The 20819-nt window shown below is 38.5% G+C and overlaps 2 protein-coding genes across 6 annotated transcripts in view; one reads left to right on the forward strand and one right to left on the reverse strand.

Annotated features, from left to right (window-relative positions):
* LOC125230365 (trypsin-1-like) overlaps positions 1-20819 on the reverse strand; it is a 32609-nt gene that overhangs the window by 9247 nt on the left and 2543 nt on the right. Inside the window, exon 2 of the mRNA XM_048135502.1 lies at positions 8763-9092. Coding sequence (XP_047991459.1) covers positions 8763-9092 — 330 coding nt within the window. The remainder of the gene's footprint in view (positions 1-8762; positions 9093-20819) is intronic.
* Positions 8914-20819, forward strand: part of LOC125230215 (calcium-binding protein E63-1) — a 29729-nt gene continuing 17823 nt past the window's right edge. Inside the window, exons 1-2 of one of the 5 annotated variants that reach the window (XM_048135298.1) lie at positions 8914-9045; positions 17358-17390. In XM_048135298.1, coding sequence (XP_047991255.1) covers positions 8950-9045; positions 17358-17390 — 129 coding nt within the window. In that variant the 5' untranslated portion in view covers positions 8914-8949. Of the gene's footprint in view, positions 9046-9158; positions 9634-9677; positions 9907-14234; positions 14295-17357; positions 17391-20819 lie in introns of those variants that run through there. The other 4 variants (XM_048135302.1, XM_048135301.1, XM_048135303.1 and 1 more) reach the window with 4 other exon arrangements.

Consider the following 20819-nt stretch of genomic DNA (forward strand, 5'->3'; position numbering starts at 1 on the left):
CCAGGTGTGAGGGCACGTGAGGGCAATAAACAACTTGGAACTATCACCAGATTCTTGATCCTTCGATCAATTTTCTTGCAGTACTTAGTTTGAAGTAGATCCAGAGTCTAATTGCAAATAAATTACCATGACAAAGTTAGGGATCAAAAACGTCTAATTTATAAAAAAAATATGAAGTCGGTGCCAAGTAATATTATTTCAAAGATTGAATACGCGCGAGTAATTAGAAATTACATGTGCTATAGCTTCTACGATGTTTAATTGAAGTTTTCACTCTAAGATAGATGTATAAAAGTAGGTAATCAAACGTGGCGTGCCTATTGGCGATAATATTTTATGTTTTTTCGCAGACACTTTAGATAAGCCATTTCATGTTATAATATAGGTACTACTACACATATGGTATGTTTGGTCTTGTCGTTTTTATTAGAGACTAGCTTTTGGTTGTGCTTGCTTTTGCTATGCTTGCTTCACTCTCCATCCCTTCAACTATCTCCACTTAAAAAATCACGTCAATTCGTCGCTCCGTTTTGCCGTGAAAGACGTACAAAAAAACAGACACACTTTCCCATTTAGTTATAATATTAGTATGGATAAGCATTTTGTATCAGCCTACTTTTTTTTTAATTAGCTTATTGTAATTATTAAAAATGCGTTGTCTGGTCCTAGGTCTGGACCGTTAAAAGCCTAACAATAGATAAATTATTACTAAGTTGATTACCGCATTCGACTTCCAAACCCTCCACAATTCTTTTCACCCTTCGACAATCCACCAAACAATTTATAAACACTATGAAACAAGACAATTTTACTATCTTTAATATTTGCCGTAGCATTTTAACGATTGTCTTATCGTACCATACTGGAAAACAGTTTCTAAATGAATTGTATTTTTACAAATAACTATATTTCATAATTTACAAACATGAGCATGAACTTTTTGTAGTTGGTTCCGTAAGTTCCTAGAAAATATTTTGTTTGACATTGTGAAATTAGAACCTATTTTAACTATGATAAAAATTTGTTGAGCTTGAGTATTTTTAGAGTCATCTGCAACTCACTCTTAAAATTCTTACCAAAAATATTAAGTAGTTATGGGAATCAATATGACTAGCACTTTGCACATTTCGCCTCATCGTCGCGTAGAAAACTAAATAGAAAATAACATGTCGTGTAAGAGAGGTCCAAGTGGCAATCACGTTTTACAGATTTTTCAGGAGATAGTTGTCTTCAGGGAAATCTGCAGTTCCTTCAGCGATGCAATAAATAACGAATGCAGTTTCGTAGTCCAAGCAGAAGGGCGTTGGAAGAATGTTATTGTCTGTGATACTTTCGGAGTATTGCAGCGTACAGTGATGCAATGCATCGTACTGTTGTAGCTGTGTGTATATACATATAAATATATAAGGTAAATGGAGTTAAAAAAAAAACTTTATACACCCATGCCTTAAGTTTTAATAAAGCAGAGATTTTGAACTTGGCTTGACATAAAGCCTGACTAGGCAGGCAGGCAGGCAGGCAGGCCATAATATATATTTCTGGTCAGGCCTTACGAAGTTGTAAGTACTATTTTTATAAATTTTCTTTCCATAATTAATAATTATCTAAGAATGTTAACATCAGTTTAATGACGATAACTTTTGTAAAAAAAAATTGCAATTTTACTAGGGAACCCTATAGAACAAAACTGTGACGAACGTGAAACGTAGCACCATGTGTAAACAGGTGTCCACTCCGAGCGCGAACAAAAGCCAACCTTAATGGCTGTTGTTTTAATTTCATGGATCTCTATTTATTTTGAGTTAGGTACACTTATCGCAACGGGATTTTTAGATAACAGTGCAATGACGTGACAAGTTAACGCAATAGAATGTTTGCTTAACCTTGAGACTTCTAAAAAATATTTAATTTGGGTCAGTTAACTTCAGAGGGAGAATAAAACTATGGAGATATATGTATATGTATAGCTGTAATATTATTGACAATGTATGATTAATACTAATAAAGATGAATATGAATATGAATATGACAACCTCCAACTCCATACAAACCCGCTACGACATCTATGTTGGACATGGCTAGTCAAACATAGATGTCGCAGCGGGTTTGTATGGAGGTTGTCATAGTTTTATTCCTTTCCCATCACGAAATAAAGGTGTTCTGGACCTTTGAGAGGCGTGCGCGGAGCCGAACGGATGGCAACACGTACAGTTTGACACTTTAGGGACGAAATTTAGGGGGTCTGAGCGGCCGGTGCTGCCCTTGTCAGTGACATGGGACTCACGCAGAGGCACAGAGGCCACAGTTAGCTTACTATTGTTATTAACCTACATAGTACTATGCATTATTTAAAATGATTCTCAAGGAAAAGTTTAAAAGAAAACAAATCAATGTAGCAGTCACTTCAAGGTGCAGTCCTGTATCCATACCTATACCTTTAATCCATATTATAAATGGAAAAGTGTGTGTGTCTGTTTGTTTGTCCGTCTTTCACGGCAAAACGGAGCGACGAATTTACGTAATTTTTTAAGTGGAGATAGTTGAAGGGATGGAGAGTGACATAGGCTACTTTTTGTCTCTTTCTAACCCCCCACCCCTAAAATAACGCGAGCGAAGCCGCGGGCAGAAGCTAGTATTAAATACAAAATCACCTGTTTAAAAACCTTATTTAACAACTACAAATTATGAGGTACATTTAATATGATAATTGCCTTAGGTACCTACCTATTTACGCGCTTGCTATGGAAGATGTTACCGGCCTACCAAAATATTTTTCCACCACACCGCAAATCGAACGTCAGCGGCGAATGAACTCCTCAAGGCGTGCCTACGACACAATGAATGGTGGCCTATATTCAGTGCAAGGTTCCCTGTGTTGTGTGGGCGTTCATTGTTGGGCCTACACGCCAAAAAATACGCACAAAAATACGTATCACACTTATTTTCAGGTGAGTAATGTGAAGGCGGGAAGCGGGAATCATAATTGGTTCTTCGAAATATGGTTTGACTGATGTTTAATTGAGCGTTTTATTCGATAACTGGTAATTATTCTAATTTTTTTAAATCGGGTAAATGGGATTGAGTTTAGATTATTAAGAACTAGCGTTTGCCCGCGGCATCGCTCGCGTTAAATTAGAAAATTGTGGAATGCTCCACACCAATTCCACCACTCATTTTAGGGAAGTGGCGGGATAGAAAGAGACAAAAAGTAGCCTATGTCACTCTCCATCCCTTCAACTATCTCCACTTAAAAAATCATGTCAATGCGTCGTTCCGTTTTGCCGTGAAAGACGGACAAACAAACAGACACACACTATCCCATTTATAATATTAAGTATGGATTACGTTTGATAAATCTGCGGGTCATTGTAAATGACATGATATACCTAGTACAGAATTGTAATTATATAAGGTAAGAAATAAATCAAATCAGTCTTCGAAGCGTCGATTTTAATAAATCGAGAGTAAATTTTCGAACCTAGAATGCAGACACTGCACTTTACCCCTTCTCTTACACAATCAACGTGGTTGCGCAATATACATGACATAAAACCGTGAAAACATCTTGATATCAAATTGATACATAACAAAAATGACAAGCTATGAAAATGCAAAAATGAAAAGTGACTTGAAAATGGTTATTATCCGTTTAGAGACCCATGTATTTGAAGTCGGTGCCAATCCAAATGTAACAAGCTAATAATGCACAATTCAACCTAGTGGAGATTGACAAGAAAGAAAGTTATTCTTCAATTCAGGGAGTGTACAAGTTTCTAATGGGTTGGCAACGCGCACGTGACACTCTTTGAGTTGCAGGCGTCCATAGGTTACGGTGACCGCTTTCCATCAAGCGGACCGTATGCTTGTTTGCCACCGACGTAGTATAAAAAAAACATCTTGATGTAAGATTGTTTATGACCGATACGGCCGGGGACTTTTGACATGCTTACCGTCTAGCCCAAAGTTACGAAATCAAAAGTTCCTATATATGAAGATAGGCTACTTGCCTCCTAATCAAATCAGCTTCTTTTTAAGAACTGTCAAAACGAATTTGAACGACTTGCTAATATGAGTAATATGGAATTAATATGAAATCGAATTGAGTGACGTCACGGTCAACTCAGTTACTTTATATATTTCGAACTGACTTATGAAATAGAAATTGGATTTAAAAATAACTTCTGTCTATAGTTTCCTTATATAATCTGATGCTTTCTTTCGTGCATAATATGAAATATTTTATTTTAAGTACAGTCAAGTTCCCTATTCCTTGTATTTCTGCAACTACATATTTTTATGTGCATTAATTTCTTGGCCTTTTAAGTGTTATTAAACTTCAAAGTCATGTTAAAATTCGACCAAAATCTAAATACAGAATCGGGCACTAGTCTCCTAATCTGAACAAGTAACATAAAACCTCTGGTTTATTTCCAAGAAGATTGAAAATTGTTTTTCTAGGCTGTCCAGTGGCCTAATTTTCCGCCAACTAGTTTCTTGACCTATCTGCATGGAAATCGCATGAAAATCACTAGGTATATAAACTGTGCTAAGAGCATTGTCAGTGTTTATTGTACATTCCTCTTGGCCTAGTCCCAGCAATTAGATAAGCTTTCAATATAGTGGAGTCTAAAAATCGACTGTCAATTTTTTTTTCGTTTAAAAATAAACCAACAAATTGACTTCTTCAATACATTGGAGTCTAAATCGACTCTCAATTTTTTTTGTACAATCATTATGTCTAAAATAAAAATGTTTTAAGTATTTTTATTTTATCGTCGGGTGATAAACCAGACAATTAACTTTTGTTTTACTGTTCAACTGTTTTCAATTTACAGTTTTAGACTCGTATCGTTAACTATGGTTAATCTTGGTGTGTAGGTATTTCAGTAGATACTGACAGTACCATTGAAGGTACCATTGTAGTTTACCGTGAGGACGAAATTTGGGCGTAATCTTTACATAGATAACTTGTTACAGCGTTATGTTTAATCAACAATATGGTGGATTTTGCATGAAAACGGACAGATATTGGGTCAACCAATGTAGAAACGGCCAAGCGTGAAAATATGGGTGGACACAAGTTGTTCAAAAACATGTAGTAGAGTAGGTACAGTCACGGACTTTAATTGTGGATCCATTTCTAGCTCATTTTATACTGGATACGACATAGCTTAACTATGAAATAACAAAGTTATAATGGCGTCTAAATGGCTCAACAATTAAAGTCCGTGAGTGTACTACGTTGGCGAATCGCAAACGGTCATATTTTTAACCCCCGACGCAAAAACGACGGGGTGTTATAAGTTTGACGTGTCTGTCTGTCTGTTTGTCTGTCTGTCTTTCTGTCTGTTTGTGTGTGTGTCTGTCTGTGGCATCGTAGCTCCCAAACGGATGAAACGATTAATTTTTTTCTTTGTTTGAAAGCTGAATTAGTCGGGATTGTTCTTAACTAGATGTTTCATGAAAATCGGTTTACTATGTCGCTGTCGGGGGTTTTTTTTTTCAAAATTTTAATTTTGTGGTTATCTTGGAGCATCTTTTGTTCACCCATATTTTTACATTTGACTATACATACATATGTAGGTATACTCATACTCAGTCCAGTGAAAAAGACACTCAATAAATATTTATATCAGATTGCTTTTAGATATTATCTATGAAAAGCAAGGCCCTTAAACACAAGTGCTTTGTTTATCAACCACAAACCAAGGAGGTAACCACTTACTTCCCCGAAACGGTTTTTAATGAGTGCTAATTATCAGGTGCACTTCATCAGTTGTTTCAAATCGGTCACGCTCGTACTAAGTGTCGGTGTTAAAATAGCCTGTCTATAATTATTTAGTGTTATTGTTGTGGCCGGCATGCCAAAACAGACAGGTAGCGGGCAGCGGGAGGGCTTATGTAATACGAGGGCGCGGACTCGTGACCGCAGGGTTGGCGCAATTGAGTAAATTGCTGATGTTTTTTTTTCTTAGCTTCAGAACTTTTTTTTTAACTTCCGACGCAAAAACGACGGGGTGTTATAAGTTTCACGTATGTCTGTCTGTCTGTCTGTGTGTGTGTCTGTCTGTGGCATCGTAGCTCTCGAACGGATGAACCGATTTTGATTTAGTTTTTTTTGTTTTAGTCGGGAGTGATCTTAGCCATGTTTCATGAAAATCGGTCCACTATGTCGCGGTCGGGGGTTTTTCAAAATTTTAATTTTGTGGTTAGGTAAGGTTATTATCAAGAACGATAAAATACCGGGACTGATAAAGCCCATACAAAAAAGCGTACCCTTGAAATGTATGGGCCTTTTAGGCTTAAAACTCGATGGCGCTCTTTCATATTCATATTTTCCCCAAATATTTTGGCGTGTTTTTATTTTTTATGAGAACAAATGATATATTCCTTTATATTAATATCATATGGTATAATGTCATGTAAATTTTAGAAATCATCAGTGTAATTATGATAGTATTTTATAGGTGGCGCTAAAAAAATGAGGTACGATTCTTTGTATGAAGTTTGTAACTCCTATATATAAAGCATACTTGGGTTTTTATTAATTTTGCTCACAGGCTTTGAAGATCAGTCCGCCTGATGGCAACGGCTTGTCAGTTCTTCGACGTTTTTTTAACCTCCGACGCTAAAAAGCCCGGATGTTATTAAGTTTGACGTGCCTGTCTGTTTGTGTGTGTCTGTCTGTGGCATCGTAGCTCCCGAACGGATGAACCGATTTAGATTTAGTTTTTTTTGTTTGAAAGCTGAATTAGTCGGGAGTGTTCTTAGCCATGTGTCATGAAAATCGGTCCACTATATCACGGTCAGGGTTTTTTCAAAATTTAAATTTTGTGGTCAAGTGATTTAATTTAAGACGAGAGATAATTAGGTAGGTAAATATTTAAAGTAAAGAACAATAAACCTTTGCAATGTCATTTCAGTACGTAAGATTAATCGAAATAACAAGAAATGTACGCGTTCTGAAAATAACAATGTACGGTGAAAAGCGTTAAGAAGAATTATCTCCCACGCGCCATTACATTTATTTAAGATCATTTCTACGAAATTGACGCGTGAGAAGCTCATTTGATAAAAACTGGCCAAGAGAGAGTCGGAATGCCCGACAGAGAGTTCCGTACATATTCACCTACATTTACTGTTTGTATAATATAACACAATATTATTTGCATATTTTCATACTTATAAGTCAACGGGAATTATCCTATTGATTTTCATTTTCTTGTGAGTACCTCAAATGTATATTATAATAAATATGTATACATTTGAGGTACGGAACCCTAACAATGGACACACAAGCTTCCAAGACGCGTTAGCTACTGATATATAGGTTTAGAGCAGTATTTTTAAATAAGGACTATACGTACTACTACTGAGGTGAGGTGGGGTAACATGAGCACTGGAGAAAGACTCACGCTTTTTGACTCCTCATATACTCTTGCAGCGAAAAAAATAATTATGTTAGGTAAGACCTTCGTCTAAGTAACTTACATATTTTCTTTTTAATCTATAGGTAGGTACAGGAGCTCCAAAATTGCATGGAGAAATTATGAATTAATTCATTGATAAAATGCAAATGAAATATTTATTTTTCAAGTAGGCATATTACAATGCGCATATGAACGTCAAATAAAGCTACGCCGGCTCTAACCCTACGCCTCAGCCTCGAGAAGATTTCAGTCCCCCCTCAGTAAAAAACGTCATGCACCTTTGCAGCTCACTGTATATCTCTCGAACTCTTAGTACGAGCGAGATGCATAGTGTAAGTTAGAACTTAGAAGTACATATTATAGAAGTGAGCGTTATTAGCGCGGTCCCGGGTTCGAATCCCGGTAAGGGCATTTATTTGTGTGATGAGCACAGATATTTGTTGCTGAGTCATGGATGTTTTCTATGTATATAAGTATTTATATATTATATATATCGTTGCTGAGTACCCACAACACAAGCCTTCTTGAGCTTACCGTGGGCCTCAGTCAATCTGTGTAAGAATGTCCTACAATATTTATTTATTTATTTATTATTTTTATTTATTTATTATATATGTCAGTGTTGACACTGTCACAGTGACTCGTGGTAAGGATGAAGGTTATTTTGACTACAAAAGGTATTCGTTTGAATATAATATTCATAATGTAGCAACATGAAAACTAAATAGCATGTGCCCCATTAAAAATCGAAGTGATTTTACTAAGTGCATGTAACGGTAACACGTTTCATAACTGAGCAATAATGCGAAAGTCAATAAAGGTGAAGGTTACGCAGGGCTTATTCAAGGTCGTTATCAAGTTCCCATGGTTGACATTGGATGGATAATTTGATGGCTAGGGTAATAAGCGCCAACAAATTATAGTCAACTTAGCTTGACCATAACTATTGTTGACAAATATATGTAGGGTTGACGCAATAGACGTTTTATTCGTTTATAATAAGTTGCTGACTAGTTAGCTTCACTTGAGTTAATTATCTTTGGGAAGTTTTATTCGAACGTTTTTTATTTATTTTGTTATCCTGCATAATACAGACACGAAAACAGTTAATAAATATAACATGTTCGCAATTGCATATGCCATGTTTTTGTTTTGTTGAGCGGAAAAATTGCCTATCGATAAGCGATTATCATCGTACATGGATAACCACAACACCAGCGTGGGTCTTTAGTACGTTACCGGCTTAGTGTCAAAATATGTTGGCTAACAATAGTTGACACCATATTAATTAATTAATTAGAAAATATAAATCCAATAAATAGGTAAACCTACCAATCATCTCGCTGTAAACTCGTGACTTGCACCTCGCCGCCTGTATAGGCGCGCGTGGTGCGTAGCTGGTATCGGTGGCAGCCCTAGGCGGGCGGGCGGCCGCGCGGCAGCGGCAGCGGACCGGCCGCCGGCAGTGCTCCGCCGAGAGCCGACCGCGCGCGCCCGCGCTCCCGCGCCGCGCGCCACCATGGACCACGCCGGCGGCTCCTCGCCGCCCCAGTCTCCCCCGCCCGCGCACTCCGGCTTCGGCGCTTTCTGCAGCGCCCTCTCTGATACTATCACGGTATGTACTGACAACTGACTCGGACCCGACGTTGTTTTCAAACGGCGCTACAATTTACGATGTTCAAACTGGCGGCAGCTGACCGCCGTCTAGTATCCGGCGACCTCTGCCGCCCACGCGACGGTTCTTTACGACACATCACTCGTTCCAAACACATTCGGCTGGCATCTCGATATAATTCCATGGAATGAGCGATTCGTGTTGCCACCGCACCCTTCTATTTCGAGAAGCACGTGGTCAGCGAGGCCGCGGACCCTCGAGCCGTTAGTGTCGCCGCCGTAATCGCAGAAATAAAGCGGATTCAGAATTAAATTTATGGAGGTAGTAAAAAATATAAACAAGTTTATTATTAGAGTGCTGATGGTTGAAGCTGGGTCGCATCGCTCGGCCGTGAATTGTCCGATGGTGGCGATCTACCGAAATACCCCCGCGTACAAAGGCCGGGAGACCGCACTCGCGTCGCGCCCGACCGCACGACACATCACGCCGCAGACCTCACTCCACTCCACACCTGTCCACGACTGCTGAGACACTTGGACACCCGTCGGCTGACAACTTAGGTACATACAAACTCCTTGAGAAAACACGGTAATTTGAGATGACAATTTCGGAAGCGGGTACACAAACAAAACAGCGCGAGAAAGCCGGCGCGGCGTACAACGTGTGAAAGTGATCGATGTTTCGTGTTTATTTGTAAATTTTAAATACCGTGTTGATACCACGTGGTCGCTGGATTGATTTGTTTACCAACTCTGGAGCGAATATTTCTACTGAAGTGTGTGATAAGATAAGTTCTAATTTAGCGTCCTACGTTGTTAGTGTGAACTGGTTCGGTAAACAAGTGCTTCAGTGACAGTATTCGTAAGTAAAAACGGGACTTTAAGTTATTTATTTTATTGAATGAAAATATTAAAGTCGTATTTGGTCATTTAGTTAAATCTAAAAAGAAAAAGTATTACATCAATTTATAATGATACGTAGGTAGAGGTATTTATTTACATTTAGTTTAATTAATAAATCGTAATCATGAATGTGTAGGCACTTTAAATATACCGTTTAAATGAGTAAATGAAATAAAATGTGCACACTACCACAAATTTTTTTGTGAGTTACCTACACGTTTTTTAAAAAAATTCCAACGGTCAGTATAAAATTTGTAATTTATTTCAATAATATCTACCAGTCTATTAGATACACGATTTCTTATCCAGTTTTCCGTTTTTTTTTGTAAATTTCATACCTAACATTTTTTTAACACCTACCTACTCAATTCTACCTAGCCTACATACTTAAGGATTAAAGGAGGAGAAAGTTAACATAGTATTAACATAGTAAGTAGAACCTTATCCACTTAATAACTACTATCCAAATTTCTATATTAGTATCTCGTATTTTTTGGAATATTAAAATAAGGCTTTGATATACCTACTTAATAAAATGAACTTATTAGCAAACAATATACCAAATTATTCAAATACATAGTTTAGGTAGATTTAGTATTAGAATTTTTCACATTCCGATATGCAATTACACATCTTAGACACTAACTGGCTAGCAATCATTTCGTCACTACTTTTAAAAAATCTCGTATCTCACGCTGCTCCTCAAAGTTAAAACGCAGTAAGTCTATATGCATTCCATACATACTTACTACAATTTTCTTTTCATTGTCAGCCGAAGATACAAGTTTTTTAAAAAGTAGTGACGATTTGTTGGTGCTTGAACTCTTTGTTTAATAGCACAATGTACACTTGTACAGTTACCACCGTCACCGGCAATAACATCGCAGAAAAAAAGGTTGTATAAATATCTGACACGCTCTTATGGCTCTAGAAATAAGATAGTGCCAGACATTATTCCGCCCTTCGTTTTGTGCGATGTTATTGCCGATGATTGTAGATGATAGATATTATTCTACTAATTTTACAAGTAGTTGAATATTTAAAATAAAATATAGATATTTACTCTAACAAGAGTAGATATGGACAGTTTAACTAACGAGATAATACTAATAGGTTTTATTTTTATTACAAAATAAAACCTATTACTGTGGGATATGGGTTAAATTGTGGCGTAGGCGAGAGGCTGGCAACCTGTCACTGCAATGTCACAGTTTCGTTTTCTTTCAACCCCTTATTTGCCAAGAGTGGCACTGAAACCTGAGTAGTTTCATGTGCTCTGCCTACCCCTTCATGGGACACAGGCGTGATTGTATGTATGTATGTACAAAATAGTTACTGCCTATAGTATTTTCCGACTGGAATGAGCCCTGTAACACATGAAAATTTTCTAAATTACGCATAAGTACCTATAGTTTTGTGTACCTATGTTTCATTATTTCACGTGAAAATATAAATTAGTCTACAAAAATATTTTGCGAACATACCATGCGTAATCCGGAATTTTTTCAAGTCTCCCAGGACTCATCCTGGATGAAAAGTACTATAGTTTAGACCGAGCTACATCTTTAATTCATAACATATAACATAACGCCGTTTTTCCTGTTTGTAGCAAAAAGTGCCAATGAACGTAGGACTCAGCTAGTTGCCAGTTCTTTTCATTTACTTTGTAGGTATATTAATGTACATTTTTCCCATATCTAAATAAATTAAGGAATGGCCAAAATGGAATAGAAAGTAAAAACTATTTTTTTAATAAAGTAAACTCAAGTCCTAGTCAAATGCCAGTCAAAGCAAATAGTGACCAAGTTTGCTTAAGGGCTTGATACACGACTGCACGCTATATATATGTAGTATGTAAACAGGCCCCGTAGCCGAATGGCATTTCTCCGACGCCAAACGAAAATGAAACGCCGCGCCAGTTAGTCGGGCTCTGTCGCGCCAATATGCAAGAGCGATAGAGATAGATATCTACTAGCGGTTCGTTTCGTGAGCGTTTCGTGAGCGTTTGTGCCATTCGGCTACGCACCCAGGCCCCGTAGCCGAATGGCATTTCTCCGACGCCAAACGAAAGCGATACGCCGCTGGCTCTGTCGCGCCAATACGCAAGCGCGATAGAGATAGATATCTACTAGCGCTTCGTTTCGTGAGCGTTTCGTGAGCGATTGTGCCATTCGGCTAGCACCCTGGTCCCGATGACTTCGGACAAGGTTAGGTCCAGCGCAAGGTTCAGTCATCGATCCACATCCACGCGTCACATACTTGAGCTTGAACCACAGAATAAATAATAAAAATAGTGCACGAGATTTAGGCAGGGTCTGCCTCTAAGGGCTCAGTTATAGTATGAATTTTCTGAGAAAAACTTTTCGCTTTAGCCGTAATCTGTTAAACAAAGGCCTTTGTTTCTATTATTCCCGGCGGCTAGCTCCCGTTTCCACAACACGTGCTAAAGTCTCAGTGTAGTTAAAAAGCAACTATCATGATAGCAATAAGGTTCAAATTTATTAAACAGTTTGCAGTATGCAGGTAACTTTTTTTGAAGATGACAAAACGTGTTATCTCCAAAAGGTCTTTTTATAGATTTGAACCTTATTACTATCATGATAGTTGCTTTTTAACTACACTGAGACTACCCGTGCCATTTAAACGGGAGCTAGCCGCCGTGAATAATAGAAACAAAGGCCTTTGTTTAACAGATTACGGCTAAAGCGAAAAGTTCATCTCAGAAAATTCACACTATACACGACCGCGTTTTGTTAGTGGTACGTAAGCAGGGCCCGGTGACTCCGGGGCAAGGTTAGGTCCATCGCAAGGTTCACATCGATCGCGCCACGCGCCACGCTGCACATACTTGGGCCCGGGTACTTAGTCAACGTCACAATCTCCTTTAGCTTCGTCAGCGTTTTGTAACTAGCTCTCTCTATAGCTCTTCTGTAGCGGCACGAAAGAGCCAGCTTTTCGATCGCCACCTAACTCAATGATTGTCACTTTGGCTAGGCCGGCAGAAACTGACATTTAAATATCGGCATTGCTTACAATGCTTACCCAAGACAGCGCCCGGCGGAATACTAAAATGCCCATTAAAAACGACTGTCGTAAACAGTTTCCTTTTAATGAATGTTTACGTAGGCAGTTGATTGTTTGATTGACATTTAATAATTACATTTATTGTTAAACAACGATTTTTTTGTGTCGAATTTCATTTATCAGTAAGAAACAAACGACGGTTAATACCTATAAAGCGTATCATAAAGAGTCATGGCTACATAACATAATAAATATTTTAAGTAAGTACCAATACCTAATAAAAACTAAAAGAATTCCTTCTGATATGTCATGAACTGTATGTATAATTATAGATCTCTGTTTGGCCCAAAGGTTAGCTGGTAGAAAATGCCTTCCGGTATTAAGTTCGCCTTTTGTACATTTTTTTTTACCGTGCAATAAAATTTAAATAAATAAATACATAAATACGAACAAATTTCTGAATACTTAGTGGCAATGTCACCGGTACGGCGCAAAATTCCAAATGTCGCAAAAATTAAGTGCATCTTTGTTATATTTACTAAAACAAATATCTTATATTAGTTTATTTAAGGTCAATACAATGTTACAAGTTCAGCCACACAATGTGGAATCGCATCCCACATGTAAAATTACAAATAGCTGCGATACATCTTGGCGACACGGTCGGCCGAGCGCAAACAGTCTGACTTGCATCAATGGAGGATGGAGGTTGCCCGACAGGAATCAAAGAATGCCACCTACTTGCTTCACCAACCGGCATTCCGTTCCAACATTACTCTGATACGTATAGGTAGGTAGTCAACTTTGTGCCAAATAAGATATGAGGCGCTCCAAATATGATCAGAATTTCTCATCACATCTTCGTCGTTATACTTTTGAGAGAACGCGTAATAAATGATAAATTTCGCGTATGAATTCTGAAAAACTCATCGGCACCTACACGCGACCCCTTTTCGTTTGATGCGAGGTCGCGCTGCTCCTCGCCGCCTGCTTTGTATGTCGAACTGAAATAGTTGCGAATTCATGGCGACGCGTTTTCGACGAAAACGAATATTTGTAAACAGGGACGCGACGCAATCTTTTCTCTCAAAGTCGTTTGTGTAGTGCCGAGAGATAGTAATTGCACAGTGGTCCACGACAGCCGGTCCGAGTTATAAATAGAAGATAATCGGGGAAGTCGGCCACTGCTCCTTCTATTTCTGATCGGAACTTGTACCGTTTCGAGAGCACGGCCAGGTTAACGAAAACTACTACGTGACTACGCACTGCTGGGTTCAAATGTTGAAAATCATTCGTAGCTGTTTCGGGCGATTCGGAAGATCTGTGAGTGATTTTGTTTGTAGCTTTCTCATTGTTAGCGTATCGGTAATATAAAAGCATCATAGTAATAGCTTCATTGTTTGGCAGAGTAGTATAGTGTGTAATAAATAAGCGATTGGCAGCGGGCGAAGTGTTGCACGTTGCGAGGCATTGTAAGCGCGCGTTTGATAGTCGAAGCATGGGCGCGCGGCGCTCGCGCTCGCGCCACCGCCGGCGCAGACCCCCGTGCCTGCCCTGCGCGTGGCTACTGCTCGCCATCCGACGCACCTTCGTAAGTGGCCGCCGTTTACCTCAAGCATGAACCGGGAACCCTGACAATGACCACATTAACCGCCTCATTTTACTTGGCTCGCAACTCGCATTTTGAACAATAATACCCGTGACGTAATAGTAAACGCTGTATAAATAACTAACTAAAACTGTCTGAGTGGTGACTTAATTTAGATTATATTTAGTCAAACGACAAGAACAATTAGTTTAAAAGCGGTGATTAGTCGCGTTTAACCTCTAGCAATGATTGTTTACGTTCGGTCATTGACCAAGGCGGTCGGCGGTGTCGCATTTCGTAGCGCCGTAGCGGCTACGACGGCGTAGAACTTAACTTAAGGCTCGTAGCAAAAGCCGTCGCTTGAAATAACTTACTTGATGAGTAAAGTTACTTCTATAAATTGAAAGTTTATAATTATCAGTATTATCACGCTTATTTGTACTGAAAGCAAGGGTTGAACTTTGACCGATACCATGCTGATCGTTTACTCCACAGTATGTCTTATTAACGGTAAAAGCATAAAATATTGTGGAATACGGAATACATATGCACCTACAAAAATGTTCGAAGAAAGAAAAAAAAATCTCGCAGGAGAAAGTAGGTAGTGATTCATATGTGTTAAAATGTCAAATATTAATATTAGTGCCATCTAGCCGAGCGTCCCCCAAAGGTGTAACACCATCTAAGCCACCGTACCTTTTTCTGTATGGTTCCGAGGTACGTTTTTTTTCTTAGACTTTATCTGTCTACACGGAGTTACACAAGTCTTTGCTCTTAGATAGATTATTTGATGTACCTAACCTAATAATTTTTCCTCGGTATTGATGCACAATCCAGTAATAATATCTATAAAAAAACCGGCCAAGAGCGTGTCGGGCCACGCTCAGTGTAGGGTTCCGTAGTTTTCCGTATTTTTCTCAAAAACTACTAAACCTATCAAGTTCAAAACAATTTTCCTAGAAAGTCTTTATAAAGTTCTACATTTGTGATTTTTTTCATATTTTTTAATCCTGTGGTTCAAAAGTTAGAGGGGGGGGACGCACTTTTTATTCCTTTAGGAGCGATTATTTCCGAAAATATTAATATTATCAAAAAACGATCTTAGTAAACCCTTATTCATTTTTAAATACCTATCCAACAATATATCACATGTGGGGGTTGGAATGAAACAAAATATCAGCCCCCACTTTACATGTAGGGGGGGTACCCTAATAAAACATTTTTTTCCATTTTTTATTTTTGCACTTTGTTGGCGTGATTGATATACATATTGGTATTAAATTTCAGCTTTCTAGTGCAAACGGTTACTGAGATTATCCGCGGACGGACGGACGGACGGACGGACAGACAGACATGGCGAAACTATAAGAGTTCCTAGTTGACTACGGAACCCTAATATTAGTCATATATAAATGTGGCGTGTTTTATACATAACTACATTAGCTACATTGTAAATACTGGGAAGGTAAGGTACGTTTAATGCGCAGTACGTTTATTTAGTACATTTGCTCCGAGCCGCGCGGTGACTTTTATTCGAAAGCTAAATTATGAGCATTCATATTTAGAACTTGTTCCTTAAAATAATAAAAAATGTTTTCATGTGCGGTGGTGTTATAGTATTTTATGCAACTGGCGTTTAAGTAAGGTCAAAAAAAGACGAGTGGCGTGAGTAACAATTTGAGGCGAAGCCGAAAATTGTTAATAAAGACGCCACGAGTATTTTTTGACTCAGTTAAACACCGTTGCATACAATACTTTTTCTACGACCATGCACTTACTTTTAAATAGTTTTCTAGGATAACTTTCGTGAAATTGCCACTATTTCCTGTATTTTGACTTGTTGGCCTCCCCCACAGGCCTCCCCTCTGTAATGTTCCTGCACTCACCCTGTTGCTCGCACTCCCCCTCGCCGCCGCCGCTGCCAGTCCCCGGCGCCCCGCGGACCCCGCTATATCCCTTAAAGGCTTCCTAATAATACTTTAAGAGCGATATCGTATGCGTGGGTGCGCGGGGCGCCGGGCGGGGGCGGGCATCTTTTATGTAGGGTTTTAACGATCTATGCACGACACTGTAAATGACGAATAACAACACGGGAGTAGAAAAAATATTTTTTCATCACATCAACTGTTAAAGGCTTGTTTTGCTATTCGAACAGATAGCAAAATTGCGTTTTATCCACAAGAGTGCAAAGTAATTTTATACAAATTTTAACTTGATGTCTTAAGCTGGCTGGTAGAATTTACCTATAAATGATGATTTTGAATCATAAATATTGAATAAATTGACGGATTTGATTTAATTTGATGTTTTATAGTTAATATTTTTTCGTGTTGGTGTGGTGAAAAATTTTGTGTTTCACTCGGTGGCAAAGTTTGTTTAACAACAAATAAATATTCCCGTTTTCTGTCCGATTCGGAGTTTGGATATCGTATCCAGAGCAACTATTTGACGTGTCAAATAGTTGCTCTGGATACAATATCCTGGTCAGGATAACTTAGTGGTCAAAAGTGACGTTTTGAATTTAACTCCTCGAATGCCTGGTCCCGTATCCGTCACAAACAATTTGGACTCCATAGAAAGTTTTAGACATCGGATTTCCAGGGGTTAAGAAACGTTACTTTCGCACATATCCAATCCATATCGAATGCAGTCCATATTGAGCGACCTCTTCGTCGTATTTTATCTTAAATGCGTGGTTCAAATTATTCGTTTCACTGGCGTGAACGCAGTTTCGGTATTTCTAATGCACCTCGCTCGTTCTGGCATATTAGTGTAGTAAAGTAATCTCTTTGTTACAGGGAATGGCGACTACGTCAAGAAGTAGGAGAAAGGTAAATATGCCTTTCCTTAATCATTAATCTGTATAATTTTGCTAGACAAAGTATTTTAGTACGTAAAAACTATTAAATTACTAGTAGGAATAACTAAAAGAACTGTGTAAACGTGTGTTTACGAAATTATAATAGAGTAGGCGGCAAGAACGATTTAATACTGGATTGATAAAGCCCATACAAAAAAGCGTATGGAGAACTAGATGGCGCTGTTCGCAGCCCGGAAGTGGCCAAAATCATATTTTCCGCAAATATTTTTGTGTGTTTTAAATTTTTAAAATAATAATATCACGTCAATAAACATTTTGAAAAAAATAAAGTAGGCATCATCAGTATAGTTATGGGTGGCGTTATAAAAAATCGAGGTACGATTCTTAGTATGAAGCAAAGAGGATCGAGTATTATAGAGAGTTACAGTCGAAGTAAAATGTGTAATTACAGTGCATAGACTGCCATCTCTTGACACAGGCTTAAAACTTTTGAACCTCAGTTTTGACAATTTGGCCCATATTCTTAGCTTGATATGTTTTAAAATGTCAAATATTAATATTAGCGCCATCTAGCTGAGCGTACCCCAAAGGTGTAATGCCATCTAGGCCACCGTACCTTTTTCTGTATGGTACTGAGGTATGTTTTTTTCTTAGACTTCATCTGTCTATACGGAGTTATATATATGTCTTTGGCATGAAGTATGTAATTGTAAATCCTATATAAATAATCCTTGTTACCTACTTACGTTTTTGTTTTTGGCGTATACATATCGTATTTGAGAAGGTCGTCATTCTTGTGCCTTCAGGGGTGGTGGACGTTTGGCATACTTAGAATTCCTGACCCTCTTGCGTTCGCTAACTATGTAATATATGCCCACCTCTCAACATTAATTGTCCTGTGAACTATCTAGAAATATTCTTTATTTATTCCTTAAATTAACATTAACAGCCTAGCTAAATATGTCAATCGTACAGGAGGGTATAAACATGAATAATCCTGGTACACTTATATAAAATAGTGTGGCGGAACATAAAGTACATAATATAGTAGGTACTTACACGTGGATCGAACTTGGAGTAGTGATAGACTCCAAGTGACGGGCGCTGATCGCAAGGAATTGCGACTCCGTGCTGTGAAACATATCCAGTTTGCTGTCGCTGGCCAGTATGTCATTGAGAAGGGTTAAAGCGACCCTTGAGCCCGATTCTGTTGTAACTATTTGTTAAAATATCATCGTCTCATAATTCCATATCGATAAGGTTTGATTTCGTACCTCACAGTTACCGCCTGCGTCGTCGACATCGCCGTCGCGTTCGACAATCGCGATATCGCGACCGTCGCTGTCGCGTCTCAATGTTAGCGCGACAATCGCGCGGTCGCCCAGGCGGTCAGGGGCGGCTCACTCCGCGATCCTATCGCCGCGCTACAAGTACATGCCGGCGGCCGCGAGTGCGCGGCCCATTCAATGTCGACGACTTTCGCGCGGCGCAATAGAATTCAATGTCGACTGCTCGCGTGCGGTCTGTTTGTTAATATAGTTAAGAATTGTGTCGCTTAACTTCAAACTCGGGTAAATCCATTCTACTTTAAGGTTGATTATGTATAAAAATATATATAATCTGAAAAATAATCAACCTTATAGCAGAATGGATTTACCCGAGTTTACTTTTTTCAATTACGAGTAGGAGAATTGGAGGACTTTTAAGTCCTTGTAATATTATATCTAGATTATCTGCCAGGCTCCGTATGATGAAACAAAAGTATTGGTTGTCCCTTAAAAAAAACGTCAACCTAAATTGAAGCACAATTTATGCCCATTTCATAAAAATTCTTTCTTAAATAGGCATATTTAATTTATTCAGCAGTTACAAAGTTACACACTTAATCTTTATTTCTATAAAATGTAGTATAAAAAGCGAAATGACCTGCACATTCAGTTTTCTATGTTTGTAAACATTACACACACAAAACATAATAAATATTTAATGTTTCAGCGTGTGTAAACTTATTAAAGTAATGTGGACGTCAGGTACTTCCAAAATATATTTTATCTGTGTCGATTTAGATGGGTAGTTCATAATTCAAATTTTTATTACTTTTATATATAATAAGCCACTAAATATACGAGCAAAATGTAATCATTAACATTATTAGAGAAGCGAATCATACACGCTCAAATTATCTATACCCAGCCGCTTGCCAACTATTTATTACAAATCACTACCACAAATCATCGCGTAAGTGGTTTGTGCCTGTACTAGCTATCCTTGGTTTATGCTGAGAAGAGACAGAATATCACACAATGGTTATTGACATTAACGAGATATTTTTGTCACAAAAAACTTTTCAAGGTTAATGAATTTTCCACGACTTTCCAAGTTTCCATCCAAAACTGCACTCGACGTAGTGATAAATGCATCTCGTCACGTAAATATCTACAACCTGAAATATATTCGTACAAAATAGCGGCTCCTGAAATAGTTTGTGTAATTTTAGTTTCCCCTTGAAGTTTTAGCGACAGAAGTGTTTATCTAACAATTATCCTGCATGATTTAGGGCCATCTTTGATGGCGGGCGTGCTTTGTACTCGCAGTTTATTTACCGTGAGCCTGTGCCGGTGCCGTGGCATCTGAGAGTTGTGCTGTCATATTTTTTCTCAAAGCGAGAGGGGCGCCGGGTGTTTACTGGCCGTGTCGCGATTTGATGCCGTGCCAAGCGCGACACCATCTATTTCTATGCTAACTTCACTTGGGCGTACTACCTAAGCTTCCTACGTTTAATCAAGGCCCCTCGTGTCCATAATTGAGGATGTATTGAGCACCAAACAGATTAGCCTAAAATAGTCTCATCACTTTAGTCGCCGCCGCCGTAGCCAGTCAGAGATAAATTAACATAATTTCTTTGGCAACACTCCGGGCGATCAAAGTAATTGTCTGAAGAATGACTGAGATTGTTGTAATATATCACGGCGATTACCGACGTCAAAATAAACACAGACATTCGGCGACCAACTATCTGAATACAAACCTTATTTGTCTATATCGTGTGTAGGAGTAAAATCTGCAGATATTAACCTAAAAAGCTTTGCTATCCGTACACATTCGAACTGCACATGAGTTACAAAATATTCTACCGCAAAGTTTAAAAATAAATGTCAAGGTAGAACATATGGAACGATACCTTTGCATCGGAATGTTCTGGAATCTTTGCCAGAGCAAGCTTACTTCCGTTTCCCGAAGCCTTGGCTCTGAGAATCTACTCTTAACTGTTCAACGTAGGCGTGGGAACAGAGGACAACATTAAACAATTGTAAAGCGTTATTTGTCTCTTCTTAGCTCATGTCGATTAGAAATGCAGACGTGACATAAAAAAATCAGCCATACTTTAAATCGGGATGATTTACCCGAACATCAATTATTATGAGCTAGCTACAATGTT

The sequence above is a fragment of the Leguminivora glycinivorella genome, chromosome 10, assembly GCF_023078275.1.
Source record: "Leguminivora glycinivorella isolate SPB_JAAS2020 chromosome 10, LegGlyc_1.1, whole genome shotgun sequence".
Classification (NCBI taxonomy): Eukaryota; Metazoa; Arthropoda; class Insecta; order Lepidoptera; family Tortricidae; genus Leguminivora; species Leguminivora glycinivorella.